Source organism: Musca autumnalis, unplaced genomic scaffold (assembly GCF_047663935.1).
Source record: "Musca autumnalis isolate F117 unplaced genomic scaffold, ASM4766393v1 scaffold_1, whole genome shotgun sequence".
NCBI lineage: Eukaryota > Metazoa > Arthropoda > Insecta > Diptera > Muscidae > Musca > Musca autumnalis.
The window spans coordinates 301,434,949-301,456,001 of record NW_027411644.1 but is presented as its reverse complement, the minus strand read 5'-3'; the positions used below and the strand labels follow the sequence as shown (position 1 = coordinate 301,456,001).

Below are 21,053 nucleotides of genomic sequence, written 5' to 3'. Positions count from 1 at the left end.
TAGGAGTTCAGTCTCTCACATATGTCATCAGGGTAGGTACCTGACGCCAGGATCGTACAATCATCCGAATACGTTACGATCTCAATGCCGTCTGGAGGGGGCGGAATGCGGGAAAGGTAGAGGTTAAACAGTTCCGGAGATATCACCCCTCCTTGGGGAACTCCTTTCACTATACGGGGCTTGGATTTCTTGTTCCTCAATTCCACATACGACAAGCGACCACACATATAGTTGATTATCCAACGTTTCAGACTTGGCCGGAGGGTTGTCTGCTCGATGTCCTCGAACAGCGTGGAGTGCTTGACAGTATCAAAGGCTTTTGATAAGTCAAGCGCCACCATCACTGTTCTACCACACGGCCGCTCCTGGTTGAGTCCTCGACAAATATGTGTGGAGATGGCGTGCAGCGCTGTTGTCGGGATGTGCTGCTTACGGAATCCATGCTGATGATCGGCAACTTGATAGCTATTTCTAATGCTGGGGAGGACTAAGGCCTCAAGGGTCTTCGCTACAGGTGACAAAAGCGAAATCGGCCTGTACGATTCACATTTGCTGGCATCCTTGCCTGGCTTCAATAGCGGGACCACCCTGCCGAAACGAGGTTGCCAGCAAATGTGAATCATACAAGCCGATCTCACTTTTATCACCAGTAGTATTAGTAGGCAATGTGTACCCAGCTTAAAGCCTTTTGTCATTGAGGAAATTACGCATGATTTTTCGATCATTGTGTAAGGCTAAACGACTATCTTGCGTTGAGCTCTTCCACGCGAGGAACATGAAAATATCCGCCATTAAGTCAACAGCCACACAACAGCCAAACTGTATCTTGATTTCAACAGACAGACGGACGTTGTTTTATCGACGTATATACTTTCGACATTTCGGAATGGAGTTAATGTTACCCTCCATTTTATGATGGAGGGTATATAATTAGGAGAATAATAGTAACAAAATAAAAAAGAGTAAATACATTTTTTATCTTTTACGCTTCCAAATCAATCATTCGAGCTTTCGTTGGCCCCTGTCCATTCTAAAATATATCTTACCTTAGCTTCACAATCAAAGTAAATATTCCAGTTTTGTTTATTTTCAACATTTACTACAAACTCGAGCATATATTTTTTTTAAATCATTTTTTTCATCTTGTGTTTTACTTTTCCGTTTTTGTTTGTTTCTTTGTTTTTGTTTAATTTACAAATAGTTTTATTGGTTTTTTATGTGTTTTTTACTTTTCTTTTAGCTTAGGTTGGAAAAAAGTGTAAAATTATTTTTCACCTTCAATTATTTTTATTTTGTTTTTGTTTTCTTTCTATATATAGATTTATTTTTAGTTTAATTTTTTACTTCTTTTTAGGAATATAAGTTGTGGTTTTATTATTTTGTTTGTTTTTTTACTTTCTTTCTTTGTAATAAGGCTTATATTAAAAATAGAAAATTTCAAATTAAATATTAATTATTAAAAAAAGTAAATGACATTTCTTCTTCTTCTTGTTTGTGTGTTTCATGTTGTTATTGTATTTTTATAGGAAAATTTTATGATATAACAAACACTTTATATATGGAAATAATAATTAATAGTAATAAAAAAGGGTAGAAAGCAACAAAGAGGAGACTTAAAGACAAAAAAGTTTTATGTTATAAAAAAATAATTATACACTTATGAATAAAACAATTCACTTTTTTTAATACAAGAAAACTAAAAAAATACACTCTTCTGTTACGTTAGCTATAAAACAAAACGAGAAAAAAAAACAATACAGAAATACAAAATAAGACTTTAGGTATGGTTGGTTGAGGAAGAGAGGACCGGGGCGTAAAAGAGATAGGAATTAGTTACGGCATTAAAAAATAAATATGTTTCTAAATTAAAAAGAAATGGAACTCCTTTCGCACAAAATTAAAGCTGAACATCGATTTTATTACTAAAAAGAAAAAAAAGTAAAACTTTAAAATTGTTGTAATAAACGTTATATAAAAATGTTAATATTAATATTGGCTTGCAGAAAATATAAAATAGATCCATAATAGAAGATACATTTTCGAACATATCTCACGAACATTAGCTCCAGCAGGTGAGAAAATATTTAGACAAGCTATCCTAAAAGGCTGCAAAATAGGTATGCATACAGGAAGGATAAAAAGAATAAGGCATGCAGAGGCTTCAAAACTCGCAGACCTAAGGGACGCGATAAGAAAGTACAACCCTACAACATAACGATCCAAAATCTCAACAAAGAGGTAGACAAACTTTGTGTCAAAAAACAAAAAGTAATATGACGTAAACGTCTAGAACATCTGCAACTGAGCTGCATCAAAGCCGGCAAGAGTTCTCAGAAATTGGTTCGTATTGGTCCTAGCAAACGAACTGTTGAAGTACATTGGACTTAATGGTGCGACTTATCTTACTCACACATTCAATCTGTGCCTCAATCTTGGAAATTCCTTATATCCAAAAACTGCACAACTAGAAAGTTCATACAGACCCACTCCGATTACCAATAGTTAAATTATTAAACTCGATACTATTGCCATTCATTGCAGAGCACCTTCTCCTGACGGACCACCTTCTCCTGGTTTCTGTGCTGGTAGAAGGACTCCTCCAGAATCATTAAATCCGACTGGCAGAGACGTTAGAGACATAGGGGACAATATGAGCAACTAACTCCCAGCTCTTAAAGATTCTTATTTAGCAGAAAGCTACAAATATCCGCCCCAAAATCCACTGCAACCATCGTCACATCGTGGACGAAAATAGGCGAACACTAAAATATTACCCAATCCCAGGGCAGCGTATTCTTTCGAACTTGATTGACCCGAAACCATAGTCGTTCTGCCAGCGGCATCAAACCTATGCTTCTACGTAGGTTTTTATACTACTACCACAACAACAACTAAAATATTAGGATTCACCTTGGACAACCTTCCCCCACTCTCCAAACATTTGGTAGGAAAAAAGATGAAATTATTACCACCTATGAGGTCATTAGGTGATCTCTAATAAACTATGTATGCGCATATATTTGAACAGCAGGGATTTGTACTCAATGGACAAAATTCCAAACTGCTCTAAAAACTGCCTTGGGGATTCCACTTGGTGTTTCTCTAAGGTACCTGACATCCAGCCAATGTGGTGCAATGGTATGCACACCCGCCTTGCACGCTGAAGGTCGTGGGTTCGATTCACCGGCCAGGCAACAACAAATTTTCAACGGTGGCAAAATACCCCTCAGTAATGGCGGCGACATTTCCTTAGTATTTCAGTCATGTAAAACTTCTCTAGAAAAATGGTGTCGTAAGACACACCATTCGGAATCGGCGATAAACAGTAGGTCCCATATCATTGAGCTAATATGAATCGGGGTGCACTCATTGATATGAGAGAAGTCTTCCTTGTCCCGTCTGGGATGTTTGTGGAACAATTACACTGTGTAATTTTTTTGAGTCATGTTTTATTAACCATATTCTGACACCGCAACGTAATAGAAGACCAAATATAGAAGACACGTGTCTCGCCGTTTTTCCCTATCTCATCCACTTTCGCGGTTGTAGGCCTCCAAAGGTTTGAGGCTTTGATGTAAAAAGGGGCCATTTTTCAAGACTATATTTTCTAAACCGTTGAGAATTTTGAATTTATCTCAGAGGCAAGGTTGTAGATCTTGTCTTAAGGAACAAAAATTGTGAACACATATAATCCATCAAACTTCATCTGCAAGGTCAAAATCGCCAAGGTTAAATTTCTTTTAACATTTTTCTCGGGTTTTGGTCTGCAGCTATCAAACTGATCAAATTTGAAGCAAACAACCAACTACAAAAATGTACCTCAGATCCCAATAAACATCTTTCTAGAACATATGAACACTGTATATACGGTTCTTAATGGTCAAAATAACAAAGCAAATGGGATTTTTATCCTGTTTTCTCTGGTTCTGGTCCACAGATACTAAACCGTTCAATATTCAAGAAAACAACCAACTACAATCATGTAGCAAAGACATCAATAAACAACTTTCTGGAACATGGAAGGTTTGGAAGATACAGTCTTGAAAAATGGCCCCTTTTTACATCAAGGGCTCAAACATTTGGAGGCCTACAACCGCGAAAGTTGATGAGATAGGGAAAAACGGCGAGACACGTGTCTTCTATTTTTTTGTCTTCTATCACGCTGTGGTGTCAGAATATGGTTAATAATTTTCGTGTTACACAGTGTTATTATTTGTATTATTATTACCAGACATCCTCAGAAAGGACTAAATCTACATTTCCACAAAGTTAAAAATAATATCCCCAAACAACTCTTAACCCTCCTCATCAGACGTCATTCAAAAGGCATTAAAGCATGAGGAACATCGGACATTATGACTGACTTCTGAAACGTCATAAAAGCACATTCTTTCAATTATTGGTCGTGCATTGTAAAATGCACATAGTCCATATTCTAACTTGACCGGCTTGAACATGGCAAAGCCCAGGATTTATCTTGGTCCCTATTTCATCTCAAGTGGACACTGACCTCCCTGGTGTCACCCTGGGGAGCTGCCTTTAACATCCGTCAAAGGTAGTGAAGCTAAAATGTGCCGCGCGTTCACCCATAAGAACGTTAAAAACTTGGGTTGGGCGTTGGGCTAGTACCTCACCCCGTCAAAACACCGCCTGCTATGAAAAAACAAAGAAAAAGAAGAAAAACAAACGCCTCTAAAGTTGACGAACCCCGCAAACGTTTTAAGGACCATGATCTGCGAATCTGCACCTGGAAGGTCAGGACTCTCTACAGAGCAAGTGCAGTTTGCGCACTGGCGGATGTACTTGGCAAGTACAAAGCTGATATTATCGCCTTACAGGAAGGGCGATGGAACTGTATTTTAGGTGCCATGAAACGAAACATGAGCTAGGTGTTGGATTTATGGTAAATAGGAGGCTTAAAAATCTGGTCTCCAGCTTCACTCCTGTTGATGAGAGAATTGCCACAATTCGTATAAAAGCAAAGCTTTTTAACATCAGTCTCATCTGCGCCCATGCCCCGACCGAGGATATAGATGAATAAATCAAGGGTATATTCGATATAGTGCCTAGAGAGGGCATATGCTACCGCGGCCATGACATTAAGATTGTTCTAGGAGATTTTAATGCTAAAATTGGGAGTGAAAATATCTTTGGTCCCACGGTCAGAAAGTTCAGCCTTCATGAGGTAACATCCGACAATGGAGTGAGGCCACGTGGATATCCCCAGATGGGAAAACAAGAAACCAAATTGATCATGTTGTGATAGACGGAAGACACTCGTCCAGTGTGTTAGATGTCCGATCGATTCGAGGAGCGAACATCGATTCGGACCATTTCCTTGTACCAGCAAAGGTGCGCACTCGCCTTAATGTTGCGCCAAAAGTGCTCAACAGGACGGAAGCTGGATGTCGAGAAGCTGCAAACACAACAGATAGCACAAACCTATTCCGCTCAACTGAGTCACATGCTGGTAGACGGCACTGCTTGTCCCGATAATGTGGAAGCACATTGGCCCACTCACTTCAAACTGCCGCAAAATCCGAGCTTGGGTACCTAAAATCACAACCTAAATATCGATGGTACGATCAGGAGTGTCGTAAGGCTACTGAAGAAAAGAACGCGACATACAGAGCAACCCTGCATTCAGTAGCAACACGAAGCGCGAAAGAAAAATATCGGGTGAAGAGGAGAGAGGAGAAGCGTATTTGCAGAAGAAAAAAGAAAGAGCAAGAAAAACGTGAGCGTGAGAAACTCGAGATGTTCAGGAGTCAGAATGAAGTCCGAAAATTTTACCAGAGTGTAAAACACCAGACTAAAGGGTGTGGTGCAGGCACATTCTCCTGCAAAGATCATGAAGGGAATCTGGCAACAGATACAGATAGTGTACTAAGGATCTGGAAGGAACATTTCATGAAGCTTTTAGTATCGAATATGGGCGGCGATGAAGATACACCAGAAGCAATCGCAAACGCCGACGTTGAATGTCTTCCACCTAGCCAAATCGAGGTACGACAGCCATTAATCGGCTGATAAGGAGTATGCATCAGTTTATTACCGAAATTTGGCAGGATGAGAGCATACCCAACGATTGGAACCTAAGCCTCCTATGGTCCGTACACAAGAAAGGAGACAACACGGTGTGTACAAACCACAGAGGCATAAGTCTGCTCCCAATGGCATACAAAGTGCTGTCGAGTGTACTGTGTGAACGTTTAAAACCCATGGTCAATAACATAATCGGGTCATACCAATGCGGTTTTAGACCAGGTAAATCGACAATTGACCAAATACTGGAGAAGACCCACGAAAGACAGATCGACACATACCACCTGTTCGTCGACTATAAGGCCGCCTTCGACAGCCCAATTCGATCAAAGGTGTTTCAAGCCATGTCTGAGTTTGGTATCCCTGCAAAACTTATAATATTACGCAGGATGACATTGGCTAATACAAGATCTGCAGTTAAAGTAGGAAAGAAACTCTCGGAACCATTTGAAGCAAAACGAGGTTTCAGGCAAGGCGTCAGCCTATCGTGTGACCTATTTAATGGTCATACGAGAGGCGAATGCATATACCGATAGAGATAAAAATAGCACTATATACAATAAGGATATAATGTTACTGACCTACGCAGACGATATTGATATAGTAGGTTGATCAACTCGATCCGTAACAGCCACCTTTGCGAAAATTGAAAAAGAGTCTGCAAAAGTGGGTCTGGCAGTCAACGGCGATAAGACAAAGTTTATGGTATAAACACGCAAGACGTCCAGTAGACTCGGACCAACTGTTGATGTTCAGAACTACAATTTTGAGGTAGTAAATGACTTTATTTACCTCGGCAATTCCGTAAAAAACGAACTACATCAGTTTTGAAATCAAAAGAAGAATAATATTGGTCTGAGTAAACAGTTTAAAAGTAAAGCCACCTCCCGTCAAACAAAACTTGCACTCTACCAGAAACTGATACTACCCGTACTTATGTATGGATCTGAAGCATGGGTACTTGCGAAAGCAGATGAGGCAGAACTTGCTGTGTTTGAGAGAACATTTTTTCGAAAGATTTATGGACCAATATGCGTTGACGGTGAATACCGACGTCGTATGAATCATGATCTATACCAGCCGACCGACATCGATATAGTAAAACGTATAGAACTATAACGATTGCGTTGGCTTGGCCATGTCAGCAGGATGGATTAAGATGCCCCCACCAAAAAGGCATTTGAATACGAGCCACTCGAAGGTATACGCCCCAAGGGAAGGCTTATTTTGTGTGTAAGCTTATTTTGTGTGTATTCTGCGTTTCAAATGCGCACGCGTAGCGTTTTGGAGTCCAATAATTCACATATGCTTAAGACCTCTATTAAACTTTCGACACGATCCGACAAGTGGCACAAGTATCCTTAAACTGGACTAAAAAAATTTGCGCTAGAGGAACATGCAAGATTGGATCGACAAAGCCCATTTTGGAAATGAATCTAATTTTTGTAGTCATATCTTTCGATACTTATCGTGCCAACCAGTCATTTTAGTTGGTCACCGTAGGACTTTTTAGAGCGTTTATGCCAGGAAGCATGAACTTGCCCAGAAAAAATGTTAAAACACCACTATTTTAGTTGGTCACCGAGCCTTTGAACCATTATGCAGGATATGCCCACGAGAAACATTATGGGGGTTATCATGAACGGCAATTCCCCGTGAATTTTTTCACTTTCTCCCTTGCAACGGCGGAAAGTCGGGAACATTTCATTCATTATAACCCCCTATATCGATGCAAAACGGGATCACAAGGATTACCTTAAGTTATGATATAAAAAATTTCTTTAATCCTTTAACAGACCTGAATCTGTACTTATGTGACAATTTTAAGCTTTTGTATGTGTGTGTCGTCCGATATAGACCTTCTTGGTACATGATGGACACTTAATCCGGCAGGGTTTTTTTAGATTTTTTGGGTCAATATGTCAGAAAGTATGGGCATACCAAGGCAAGGATTGCATACTGCAAACAAAATATAAAGATCCGAGACATATCTATAAAATAGTGTGGGAGATGCCAGAAGGAGTGGATCGATATAGTTTATATTCTAAGTTAATCTATGTCTGAAAGGAATATTACGATGTGAATTTTTCGGACCAAATGGGTTGACCAGTGAGAGTTGTCGGGCACACCTTTTAAACCAAAAATTTTAAACTTTTAGGATAGGTACATACCCGAATAAGTAGGTATACATGATTCATCTCCGAAATTGATCCTAGTTTAGACAGGGTTAAATGGTTATGGTCATTTATTGACTATTTTTCATGAAGTTTTTACAAGAAATCTACTAAACTTTTTAGAAGATTTTTTCCATATGAAAGGTGGTCGCACATTGAGTTACCTTCGGATTTTTTCTATTGAAAAATCTTGCACAATTTTCTGACAAATCCCCGCCTTCGAAACACTGTTTTTGCCAAAGCCGTTTGCGATGCCCACTTTACATTGAAAACGATAAAACCGATCAGCATTAATTTTTGTGGAATCATTAAGAACCTAAAAAGCGAAGCGAAACGGAATAAAAAATATGCATTAAAAAATGTGAATTGTCAAAGTAAAAAATTTCGATTTTAACGAAAAAATGGGTTATAATCCATCCATCAAAAAATTTGTTTAAAGTCTCTAGCTTTAGAAAAAGATTTTTATGTGTAAAATAATCCACAAAAACGTATGAATATCGGATAATCTTTTTTCGTGCTACAGTGGGCACCGCTTTCAAAATTGCCATTTCGAGAAAAACGACATATGCGACATACAAAACACAATAAATGTTCCCGCCTTCCAACGCTCATATCTCAGCCAATTTTTGTACGATCATCTCTAATTTTTTGCAACATATTCTATTCTACCTAAAATGAGACAATAAAATAAATTTAAATTTTTTTTTAAATTTGCAAGTGGCTATTACTGCTAAAATTGACTCGAATTTTCTGAAAAGTATTTTTTCCACACTCTCTTGCCACATTACTGATCTATCAAAGTGCGTAGAACCTCGTTAGTCTAAAAGCTGAGGGTATAAAAACACATTTTCGAATTCACAGTCTGAAAATCTATATCTTAAACATGATATAGTTTATAAATTTTAATATGTTTATAAATTTTGATACTTAATTTTAATTTTCTACAAGCCAAATTTGGTTAGTTTTTTTTTTAACCCAAAACAAAAATCAATATTTAAGGAATCCCTGTGTTGTGTGCAATCATTACATCTGTCTGTTCTTCTCTATATATATTTTTTTGTGTATGTTTTCCCTCTTATTTTTTGTTGTTGTTCATTAAATATATATATGTTTGTATGTATATGATTCCTATTATTAAAAACTTACAATTAAAGATTATAAATTGTTTTTCTTCTTCTTCTGCTTCATCGTCTTATTGTTTAACTGCTACGGCCATTTTTTGTAGTATGTCCTTTTTCCTTTTTTGTTTTGATGTAGTTGTGTGATACTTATTGTAGTTGATGTTCTCTGTAGTTGTTGTAGTAGTAGGGTTTCCGGTGTAAGTATAGTAAGAGTTTCTTTTTGGGGATTTCTGTTGTACGTATTGTGTGTTGTTGTTGTTGTTTTAAATTGGATTTCTAGGTGTTGATGTTCTTTACATATTTAATTATAAAAAAAGTATTGTTTCTTTAGGGCTCTTTTGTTTTTGTTTTTCTTTAATAACTTAAACATTAGTTTCTTTGTTTTAAGTATATACTTTCACTTTCACAGAATTTGGGGGTGTAAGGGGGGTTGTTTAGTGGTGATGGTGTTGATAACAAGACTGACTAAAAATGACTGTTAATAATATTATTTAAAAAAGTTTTGTTCATTAGTTTTCTTCGGTCTTTGTGTTTCACTTTGATGATGATGCTAAAGAAAAAGCATTTGAAAAAACGTAAACAAATAAACAAATTATATTTAGTAAATTATTGTAAAATTAACAATGTAGGTATGTGGTGGATGTGTTTGTTTATAAAAAATGTTTGTTTTGTTTTTGTTTCTTTTAATTTTATTTGGGATGACATTATATTATAGGCTCGTCGTTGGTTTTGGTATGAAAACTTGGAAATTTTATAAAATTCTTTGTTTTGTTCTTTCTGTTGAATGTAAAAAACAGGGTTGTGGTTGTTGTTTTGGCGATTCGTCTTTACGCTCTTTCGGCCTTTTTTTGGTTGTTTTGTTGTTGATGCTGCTGTTGATTTTCTTTTTGTTATTTTATTTAATTTGCACTTTTTCATTTATAATAAAAATCTGTTTTACATGGATTTCAATGTGGCGCCGTCTACACGTTGCGGAAAACGGATCACGAACACACAACAGGGGTAAGAAAAGAAAAACACAATTTGTTAATATTACATAGAACATAGGGATTGATTTTTCAATATAATTTAATACACAGAAAAAAGGAGAACATGCAAACAATAAGAGTTAAATGTGATTACGAATTTGAGATATCAAAATTAGTTTTATTTATATCATACACATCTGACCGAAACAGCCCGGTATACAAATATACACATCAAAGCAAAAAAATCGTTTATTTCGAAAAAAAAAGAAAACAAAAAATTAAATTTGTAAAAATGAAAAGCACTTGCTGATTATTTCGATTATTTCGATCGTCGATTAGCAAACTTATTATTTCTTGTACTAAAACATTTAATGAATGAAAGGAAATGGGACGAAACGACTTGTACACTGAGATGACATGAATTTGGGCATAATATACTTGAAAATTATATATGGTTATGGTGCAAATAATGAAAACTTTACACGAATTATGAAAATCATATCTAAAGGCTTAAATTAAAATTCAAAACTTTGCAAATAGCTATATTTTCAAGAAAGCATTAGTAGAACAATAATAAAGTTGTTACATATTATAAAAAATATTGCGTACTTCACATTGGTCTTCGGGGAACATTTCCTTAAATATTCGCTCTATAATATGATACCTGAAATGAAAAGAAAAATGAATGTTAATGAAAATCATAACAAAACGGTATTAGATAAAAATACAATGACAATTCGAATTTAGTATAAAGCGGCAATGGTCCTCACATGGCAAACTTAAAACCAAGTCTTAAGTCTTTTGGGAGACTAATACGAGGTCAGTTCGGAAACTTCTTAGCCTAGCACAAAAAGCGCGGTATAAACAGAAAAAAAGTTAAGTGTTTTGGAAACTTCAATCTCTGTTATGAACACATGTTAAATTTTGTTTCGATCTGGCAACTCCTTCATATAGAAACAGGTGTTCAAAAAAGACGCATCCGCAATTTTTTTACAATTGAAAAATTAGAAATGCGTGCTGTCATTAAATATTTACATAAAAAAGGTTTATCGGGACAAGAAATTCATAATGATATGGTGGGCAACAGTAAAAAATTGGGTTGCTGAATTTAAACGTGGTCGTACAAGCATTGAAGATGAACCACGTAGTGGACGTCCAAAAACAGCAACAACAATAGAAATTGTAGCCAAAGTGCATGATATGGTATTAAATGATCGACGAATAAAAGTGCGTGAAATTGCTAATATCATGGGCATCTCAAATGATCGAGTCCATTTAATTTTGCATGAAGAACTACAGATGAAAAAGCTTTCTGCAAAATGGATGCCGCATTTGTTAACAGTCGATCAAAAACGCATAAGAATGAACATTTCTCAAGCTTGTTTGGATCGTTTTAAGCGAAATAAAATGAATTTTAAGCGTCGTTTCATAACTGTTGATAAGACATGGATACACCACTATACTCCAGAGACAAAAGAACAAACCAAATAATGGACTGAAGCTGGAGGAAGTGCCCCAAAGAAGGCAAAAACAATTCAATCGGCTGGTAAGGTTATGGCAACGGTGAACAAAGTTGACGTCTTGTTGATAGAGCCACAGAAGTAATCCAACAGGAACATCAACGAGCAGAGTGGACTGTATTTTGATATTAATCATTCCTCATAGCCAATGAGGAATAATTTGCGGTGAAATGAGGAGAGAAGTAAAACACAAGAATTAGTTTTTTTCAATAAACGTTATAAAGCGTAATTCAATTTATTAAATATAAAAACGTTAGAGACGAGAAGAGATGCTTACCAGCCGGTTAGTGCAAGAGAAGTGTTTTTTATTCAGAGAGAAAAGTGCTGGTAAAGCAAAGATATTAACATTCGTTCAGAATAGTTGACGAAAGCAAAGTAGAGATGTGAAATTAGTACAATTCAGAAACGTATTATTAAACATAAGATATAATTATACGTAGTTTACATTTAGAAGGCATACATTAATAAATATAAATAAATTTTAGTACATTTGGTTCGTTGTTTAAACGTAGTTTGAACATATTGAAAAATAAAAATATTTTTGAAAAACTAACTATTCTCTTTCATTGATAGGCTAAGAAACATCTCCAAGAGTTTCTCCAACTTCGTCCTCCGAGTCTTCGTCGCCGTCCCCAACAACAACAAACGAAGCATTTAACACCACAAGTTGTTGTTCAGCGACCCGGAAACGCATCGTTCTTGCTTGCAATTCAATTGAGGCAGTCTCCGCAATAAATTGTGGATTTTATGAGTCGAAAAAAAAAACATCATGGTCGGAGCGATCCAGGTAACTCAGCTCAACGTTGGAGCTTGCAACGTTGCGATAGTTACAATGTTTCGAGGAAGGATGACCAATATACACATATCTCGCTTGAGCTTGACTCTAGTTACACGTGCATGGAATGTATGGGTGTAAGAGTAAAGAGTGTAACTATCAAGATGGAAGAGCTTAACGTGTACATACCACAACAACCGACTGAAGCTAGTCGACTTTAATGAACACCATGAACTTTGGGATTCTGTCCTAGGCAATGACCGGAGGAGTACAGCGCTGGCCGAGCAATTTTACAGCTCTACATGATGCACGGTAAACGAAGACGCTCGCTCCTATGAATATATAAGGAAATTGCCACAGCCCGTCAGACACCACCTTTGTGGAACCCGGTCTGACAAATGACGTGTCCTGGCAACTCGTTATTTTTCTTAGCTCAGACCATCTCCTGATAATCGTCTTCGTAAACAGACTACACGACTTCATAACCTCTGAACGCAGTACTTTTCGGAACCTTGGAAAAGCTGATTGGCAATTTACCTATCACCGCTTCAGAGGATTGCCCATTCTCTCCGACCCTCGGGTAGCTGAGAGGATTTGCCGAGACATCATTGCGGCTACCGCTTACTACATACATACATACTTCTATGAGCGTTGGATAATCAACAATATGTGTGGACGCCAGTCGTTTGTAGAATTCAAAAATAAGAAGTCCACGTGAAACAATGTGGGGTGATATCTCTGGAACTGTTCAACCCTGCCTTTCTGAAATTCCACATGATTGTACGGCCTTGGCGTCGGGTCCTATCGTCGATGACATATCTGATAGGATAAATGCCTGATAGGAATATGAAAATATCCGCCTCTATATTCACTGGCACTCAGATCATCACTTGGACGACTTAAATGAGGATCATCTGAAAATATTGGTCGGTGGTGTCCTGATTTCGAACACTAACTACCCCAAGATATTGGGATTAACGTTCAACAGCAAGCTTAAGTCGTCCGCGCAAGCCACAGTTCCAGCTATTTGCGACAAGATCAGAAGTAGGGACAAGGTTCTCAAGTCACTGGCCGGTGGCACTTGGTGTGCTGACAAGAAAACCGAGGAAATTTTTTTAATTGTTGACCGTTTTATGGCCAGGAAACTGCCGAATTTGTCGATAAAAATTGAAATTTGTACTTTGACAGTCCCTGATTATACCCTCAGCATTTATGCTAACGAGGCTATATACACTCTCATACGGGCAAAATGTGCTTCATCGTGATAATGGTTTTAGACCGCAGGAGTGTTTGGACGAAATGTGTTTCAGACAATTTGGAGTCGATTTAGCAATGTCCGTCCGTCTGTCTGTCCGGCTGGCTGGTGCGCATAATGGGTCCAAAATTTGGCTTTCATAATATGTTGTCCAAACTTAGTTTAAGTTCGAAGATGGGTTATATCGGTCCACTCCTTCCGGTACCTCCCCCACAAAAGTTCGAAATTGTCCGGAAAATTTGTGCGCACGATAACTCTTGAAGGGAGTAACCGGTATGGTCCATACTTTGCACATCGTAAAATTTCTACCAAGCATAGATGAGGTTCCAAAAAGGACTCAATCTGTCCACTCCTTTGGGTACCTCCCACATAAAATTTCGGAAAAGTTCGGTTTAGGGCCAGCTCTCGAATCGCTTCGGTTTTTGTTGTAGCATCTGGTATTCGCCGCCCCCATACGACGGTACAAGTTTTATCTGGGGCAAGTCCATACTTCTTTAGAAAATAGCCGGAAATGTACAAAAAACCCTATAACACCGTGTGTAGTGATTGGAGCGCAAGATAATTCTCGAACGGATCTACCGATTTGGTTCAAAATATGACCGATGTGGTCCATACATTACACACCCTAATATATCTACAAGATGTATATCAGTTTTGAATATGGATTATATTTGTCCACTCCTTTGCGTACCTCGCAAAATTTCAGATAAGACTTGCTCTCGAATCAATTTTATTTCTGTTGAAGCAACATGCATTGGCTGCCTCAATTACGACGGTAAAAGTTTTTTTAGGGGCAAGTCCATTCTTCTTGATAAAACTCTCCGAAAGGTGTAAATCCCCCATAGCACCATATGTGCTCGAAGTGATCAACCGATTTGGTCCAAAATTTGGCTTACGTCATATTTTGTCCAAACTTAGTCTCAGTTCGAAGATGGGCAACAACTTCCGGTACTTCTCCCTCAATATTTAAAAAATTTCACTAAAATGCAAAATGGAATGTACGATGTCTCTTGAACGGGGCAACCAATTTGTTCAAAACTTTGGATCTCCTAATATATTGTCCAAATTTAGTTTAACTTTCAAAATGACCGATATCGATGTTCTGGCCAAAATGTATGATATCAATCAAAAATAAGATAAACTATCGTAATGGACGTATTCGTAATATCACGTTAGTCATTCATTAGGACGATGTGTGGAAAACCTTCAAAATAAGCAACATCTGGAGGTATTTTCATCTTGAGAATATACCAAATACCTCTTCTATTAAAATGTTCATCTATACCCACAATTCTCTGTAGACATGTTTTATACCCATATCGAATACAAAATACCAAATTTCAGTCATTTCGATAGGATAATGTGCTAAAACCTTCAAAATACCGAACAAACATCGGGAGGTACATTTATATAGAGGCTACACCAAAACGTGGACCTATACTGCAGGAACGTTGTATATACCCAACGATAACTACATACAGAATTATACACATACATAGAATAATGTGGCTAAAACTTTTAAAATACCGAAAATTCGGAGGTAACGTTCCATGGTTACGTTCCATGTAATCTCAAAACCAGGCCCTATACCGACAATTCTTAGCAGAAATGCTGTATACCCCAAACGAAAACTATGTACCGAATTTTAGACATTCCTATAGGGCCAAAATCTTGAAAATACCTAAAATCGCCGGTTAACGTTGTATGGCGCCTGTATCGAAACGTGGACCATATACCGACATGTTTCTGGGAGAAAGTTTCGTAGTCGCAAAGAAGACTAAATACCAAATATCAGACATTTCGGTAAGATAAAGTTATGGTCTCGTTCTATGCGGACTATATTAAAACGTGGACCTATACTGACACATTTTTGGGGGAAAGCAATGTATTCCCAAGAGGATTAAATACCAAATAAGATAAAACATTCGGGAGATATCTACTATATCAACACGTGAACCTATACTGACAAGTTTCTGGGGGAAAGTTTTGTAGCCCCAAAGAAGACAAAATACCATACGGCCTTGTTGGCTTGGTTACCAATCTTGAAATAAATTAAATTAAAATACCAAACTTCAACCACTTTGGTATGACCATGTAGCTAAAACCTTCAAAGTACCGAAAATCGGGAGGTACTAGTTTCGTTCCAGAACTAAAAAGTTTTTACACATTTAACACATTTTGAACATTTTTCCCCGAAATGCGTTCCGTACACCAAAAAAGTTGCAAAATGTTCACTTCTCTTTGAACAAAAATGGCGCTGAATGGCTCTCTCTTTAGAAACTTTTTACACGACAAATTTCAGCGAGCAAAAATGTGCAACATGTTTGCCGGTTTCCGATTGGCTGACACGCCGACTTTGACATTTGTTCCAGTTTTTTTGACTTTTCTGCAATTTTTACGTTCCCGTACATTTTGGAAAAATGTGTATGTGGAACTCATTTTCGACAGTTTGCTCTTTTAACACTTTTACCATTAAAAAAATACTGGAATGAAGCTAAGGTTATATCAACACATGAACCTATGTTGTCAAATTTCGATGAGAAAAAATACTTATATAAAGATAAATATATGTTTTTTACTTACTTTGAATGTAGACCGCCACCTGGTGGAAGACCCTCTATATTTTTATTTTGTAAAGCTTCCAATAGTTCGCCACAACATGTGATTTCATTACTTTCAATTTCCTCTGCAACAAAAAGAAATTGAAGAAAGTTAGTTACATGTCTATAATTTAAATTAGAATTAAATAGAAATATAAATGTAGCAATCTACTTAAAAACATATTTTTTGAGCCTGTTAAAATACTATCGAAAATGATTAAAAAGAATTTAATGGGAAACAGATTTACGGTCATTGTGAATTGTTAAACATCAGCGGTGGAATTCTGTAACTACAGACAAAAATAAATCCACATTTCTAACTAAATTTATAAATATAAGTTAGCAGCACTGTTTGTATCGGTAAGTATTAGCGACAGTTTTAATTTGGTAGCTGATATACCGAACATATTCGGTAATAATAAATAATACAAAGTCTCAGTTTATCGGTGAGAGAGGGTATTTAGAGATGAAGGATAATGGGCCTCACCTCTCTTTCCAACAAACTTATGGGCCGATTCCGTACAGCGAGGCGAGTCGTGTCGCGTTGCCAGTTGCAATTTTTACATTACGTATGGCAAAAGTCGCACGACGACGTCAAATTTTGTCGCCGTAATGTTCATTTTCCGGCGACAACAAATTAGCTGTCGCCGTTCATTTTTACTAACGAATAAAAATAAAATAAAAATAACTTGTTATCGACGATTATTTTCTATCGCTGTACGTAGTGCATTTTTTAAATTTTGTCGCAGAGACGATAGACGACGCGACATGACTCGCCTCGCTGTACGGAATCGGCCCATTAGAACTGCTACAAATCAAATTGCTCAACTTAAAATGGGACAAATTTGCCAACGATTTGGTAAATTCTGTCTTTAACTAGTTACAGAATAGCACTACAGCTTAGATTTGCAATCATAACGGTCGCTTTTTATAATCATATTCGACTACATTTTTAGTTTCTTAATTAAAAATTATATAATCAAAGACGTAACTCTTTGAGGGTGACGATATATTAGGAATATAACCTTTTGCAAATGGAGACACAGACATCCAAGTTTTATGTTCATATTTTCAAACAAATAGAAAATCAATAGAAAACTCTTTCAACATCCCTTTATAAAAAAATTGTATTCCTAATATCCATATTTTTTACTATTCTAAAAAGGTGAAAATAGTTAATTTTAACAAGTTTTAACATATGTTTATAAAACAAATAACATTTTCCTATTTTAATTTGTAATGCAATGTCTACAGTGTCATAATTAAGGTGATGACTAAATTGTTAGAGTGATATAACACTAGTGTGACTACATTAGCAAAATAAGTCGATAAATAATAGCAAAAACATATTATTTTTAAATTATTTTGTTCAATATTTTCAAGTGATATAAATGCAAAATTTATATATTATACACATGCATTATTTATCAAAATTTATATAAAAAATATCTTTCAATTATCTTAAAAAACTATATCGACATTCAAGAGATTTTTTATTAAAAAATTGTTATTGTAAAATAAAGCTAAGAGTTAAACGTACCTTATGCTCACATTTTGAACACTATTCACACATTCTCTAGATACAATTATCAATCAATCTCAAAGGTTTGAAAAAGGCACAGACTCCAAATGTTGAGATTACGTGTGTTTGTTGTTTGTTAAATTTAAAATAAAAATCGTGTATGTGTTCATAAATTCTCATTGAAAGCATGTAAATTAGTAAAGATAAACTGTTGACTTTGAGAAAAAAAGGCATTAAAAGTAGTAAATTTTAATTTTGATATTCTTTTTTGATGCTTTGATTTTTATAATGTTTTGAATTCCGAGTTGATTATAGCAAATATAAATGTGGTGAGCATAAGGCAAAGTTTACTATAATTAATCTAGCATTATTATTTATGTATATATGATAATTGTATAAAAATCGAATAAGAGGTACATATTTTTGAATTGTTTGTTTTTAGTTGATTTTACGTTATTTCTCTAACTTTTAATTATATGTTTTTTATGGAAACACATTGTTCTTATTTAATTTGTCTCTAAATTTGTATATTCATAAGAATTTCATTTCTTGAAATATCAGACTCAAATGGTGTGCGACAACATTAAATTGTTTAACAATGATTGATCTATAGAACAAACAAAATTATATTTCTTTGGCAAATCAGGTACATATAATTAATAATAATAATACTGTTAAGGTTTCCTAGCGCTAAAGGGCTGACTACATAAGCTGTCTCGCCTGCTTGCCTTGCTTGCTTCTGATAAAAGAATAAAAGAGAAAAGGGCAACACAGTTCGAAATTGGCTCGGCCTTCTTTATTCTTTTAATTTTGTTATGTCAGAAATGAAGCAGGAAAGCAAGGCAACCTGGCGAGGCAGCTTATGTACCCATGCCTTGAAGAATTAATGTAAAGGAATTTTTGTTTGTAAATTTGATTTTTTTTTTTTTTGCAACGAACTGATTTGTAGGAAGTATAGGCAAATAATAGATTTTTTAGAATAATATATGATTTGTTAGTAAATTAAAGCCACATCTATAAACATAAAATGCATTTAAAACAACCTCTTGCAATCTTTTCAATTTGTTTGTCCAACCGCCTATCGCTTGCCAAAGCTTCTTCGGTAGGTTTAGGTGCTCCAGGAAAGGCTATTATTATGATACTCATATTATCTCGGCTGCCCTGTAGAATAAGAAACCAAAATCATTTTTTTACCACTTTTCTTGTATAAATAACATTTCCACTCACCTTGTGTAAACATGTGTCCACCACCTCATTTGCTATATTCACCAAATCATTGGATATTTTCAGCCTCGAATGTATAAAACTGCAGACATCTTCGTTGCTCATTACATCCCAGATGCCATCACAGGCTAAAACTAGAAACTCATCTGTGTCTTGACGAGCCTGGCAAAAGATTTCCGGTTCTGGTGAAACCAGCTGCTCACATTGTCCCTTATTTTCGACATTCTTAAAATCATAATCGCCCAAAGCTCTTGAAACCGCCAGTGTACCATTGACACGTTTTATCATTACACTACCACCGGCATTGTGTATACGCTCCTTCTCCTCTGGCAAAATAGGTTTGTGATCCTGCGTGGCAAATACCGGTGCTCCTTGACGGCACAAAACCGCCCTTGAATCACCACAATTCGCTATAAACACCTGTGTGGGTGACACAAAAGCACACACAACTGTTGTGCCACCGCATTTTGCAGCATTCTCATTAAGTTCGGGCAGCCTACGCATATCTTCATCTATGTCTAGGAAACCTTTACGTATGCCCTTCACATGATTGCCGCTTTGAAATTCTTTTGTGCTAACAATACTGTCCAGCAAATGCTTGGCACAGTGCTCAGACACTTTGTAACCGGCATGTCCATCGAACACAGCAAAGAAAGACCAATCGTCCAAACCATTGCCAAGACCAGCTCGGGCATAGTATGCATCTTCCATTTCACAACGCCAGCCCTGCATAGAACTAACGCCGAAGAGCAATTTGTTTCCCTCACCGCTGTCATTGTGTTTGTTCGTTCTCGGTTTATCCAGGAACGCTCCCATCACGTCTTCTCATGCTGTGCTCAACGCTGCGGGGTAGAAAGTATAGTTTGCGGCGGCTGCAAGTTTTCTTTTCTTCTTAGAGAAAAACAAAACAAAATTCAGCAAATATGCTGAGATTGTTTTTGTTTGAGTTTGTATGTATTTCCTTTAAGATTTCGTACAACAATCCTCCTAAGTAATTTGTGCAAAATGAGATCAATTAAAAAATTCTGTAAGAAAAAAAAACAAATTTTTCGGTTAGTTATGGATATTTGTAAACCTTTTTTGATTAAAAATATTTAATATATTTTATTAACGACACACTGGCACCGCATAGCTTTCCCCAGACCGATCTATCACATGGTCAACAAGGTTTTTTTATTTGTACACCAAGGTTTCTTTATTTGTGCACCAAGGACATGAGAACATTGTTCCTAAATGTCAGTTTGTCACAGATAGCTATAGCATATGCGGACGGCGTGAACACGCTGTCGAATATGACCCCCCTAGAATCTTGGGGTAGTTCGTGGTAGGAATTCTACTATTGTAGACCATGACACTCAGTACTCACACCTGCAGTCCTTGTAAACAGAATCGATTTGGTGGCGGACATTTTCATATTCCTCGAGTGGAAAAATGTGGTAGGATCGGTCAAATAGGAGTTCAGCCTTTCATAAACGACATCAGTAGTGCGATTCTCTAACACATTTTTTGAGTTACCGACAAAAATCGGTAACATTAAAACGCAAAATTATGAATGAAAAGTTCAAATAAAAGTTGACAACACTCTTGCTATCGGTAGAACTTTGCGACTGCTTTTTATTCGTCGCTAACTTACCGAAAAACATCGGTAATTACCGAAATTATAAGCATATTAATTTTACCGACAATTGTCGGTAACTCAAAAAATGAGTTAGAGAATAGCACTACAGGAAAGGTATCTGACGGCAAGATAGCACAATCAATAATCTAGTTACGATCCAAGTTACGTTACGATATGTAGGGGGTGGAATACAGTAGAGGTTAAACAGTCCTGGTGATATCACCCCCACAT

At 36.6% G+C, this 21,053-nt stretch overlaps 1 protein-coding gene across 12 annotated transcripts in view; it reads right to left on the bottom strand.

The window, feature by feature from the left end:
- Window positions 1-9,451: 9,451 nt before the first annotated feature.
- alph (protein phosphatase alphabet) overlaps window positions 9,452-21,053 on the bottom strand; it is a 29,219-nt gene continuing 17,617 nt past the window's right edge. For 6 of the 12 annotated variants that reach the window (XM_073961984.1, XM_073961988.1, XM_073961987.1 and 3 more), the window contains exons 2-6: window positions 19,208-20,229; window positions 19,024-19,141; window positions 16,442-16,544; window positions 10,918-10,972; window positions 9,452-10,302 (exon numbers count right to left, since the gene is read on the bottom strand). In XM_073961984.1, coding sequence (XP_073818085.1) covers window positions 10,288-10,302; window positions 10,918-10,972; window positions 16,442-16,544; window positions 19,024-19,141; window positions 19,208-20,020 — 1,104 coding nt within the window. In that variant the 5' untranslated portion in view covers window positions 20,021-20,229 and the 3' untranslated portion in view covers window positions 9,452-10,287. Of the gene's footprint in view, window positions 10,303-10,875; window positions 10,973-16,441; window positions 16,545-19,023; window positions 19,142-19,207; window positions 20,230-21,053 lie in introns of those variants that run through there. The other 6 variants (XM_073961978.1, XM_073961981.1, XM_073961983.1 and 3 more) reach the window with 1 other exon arrangement.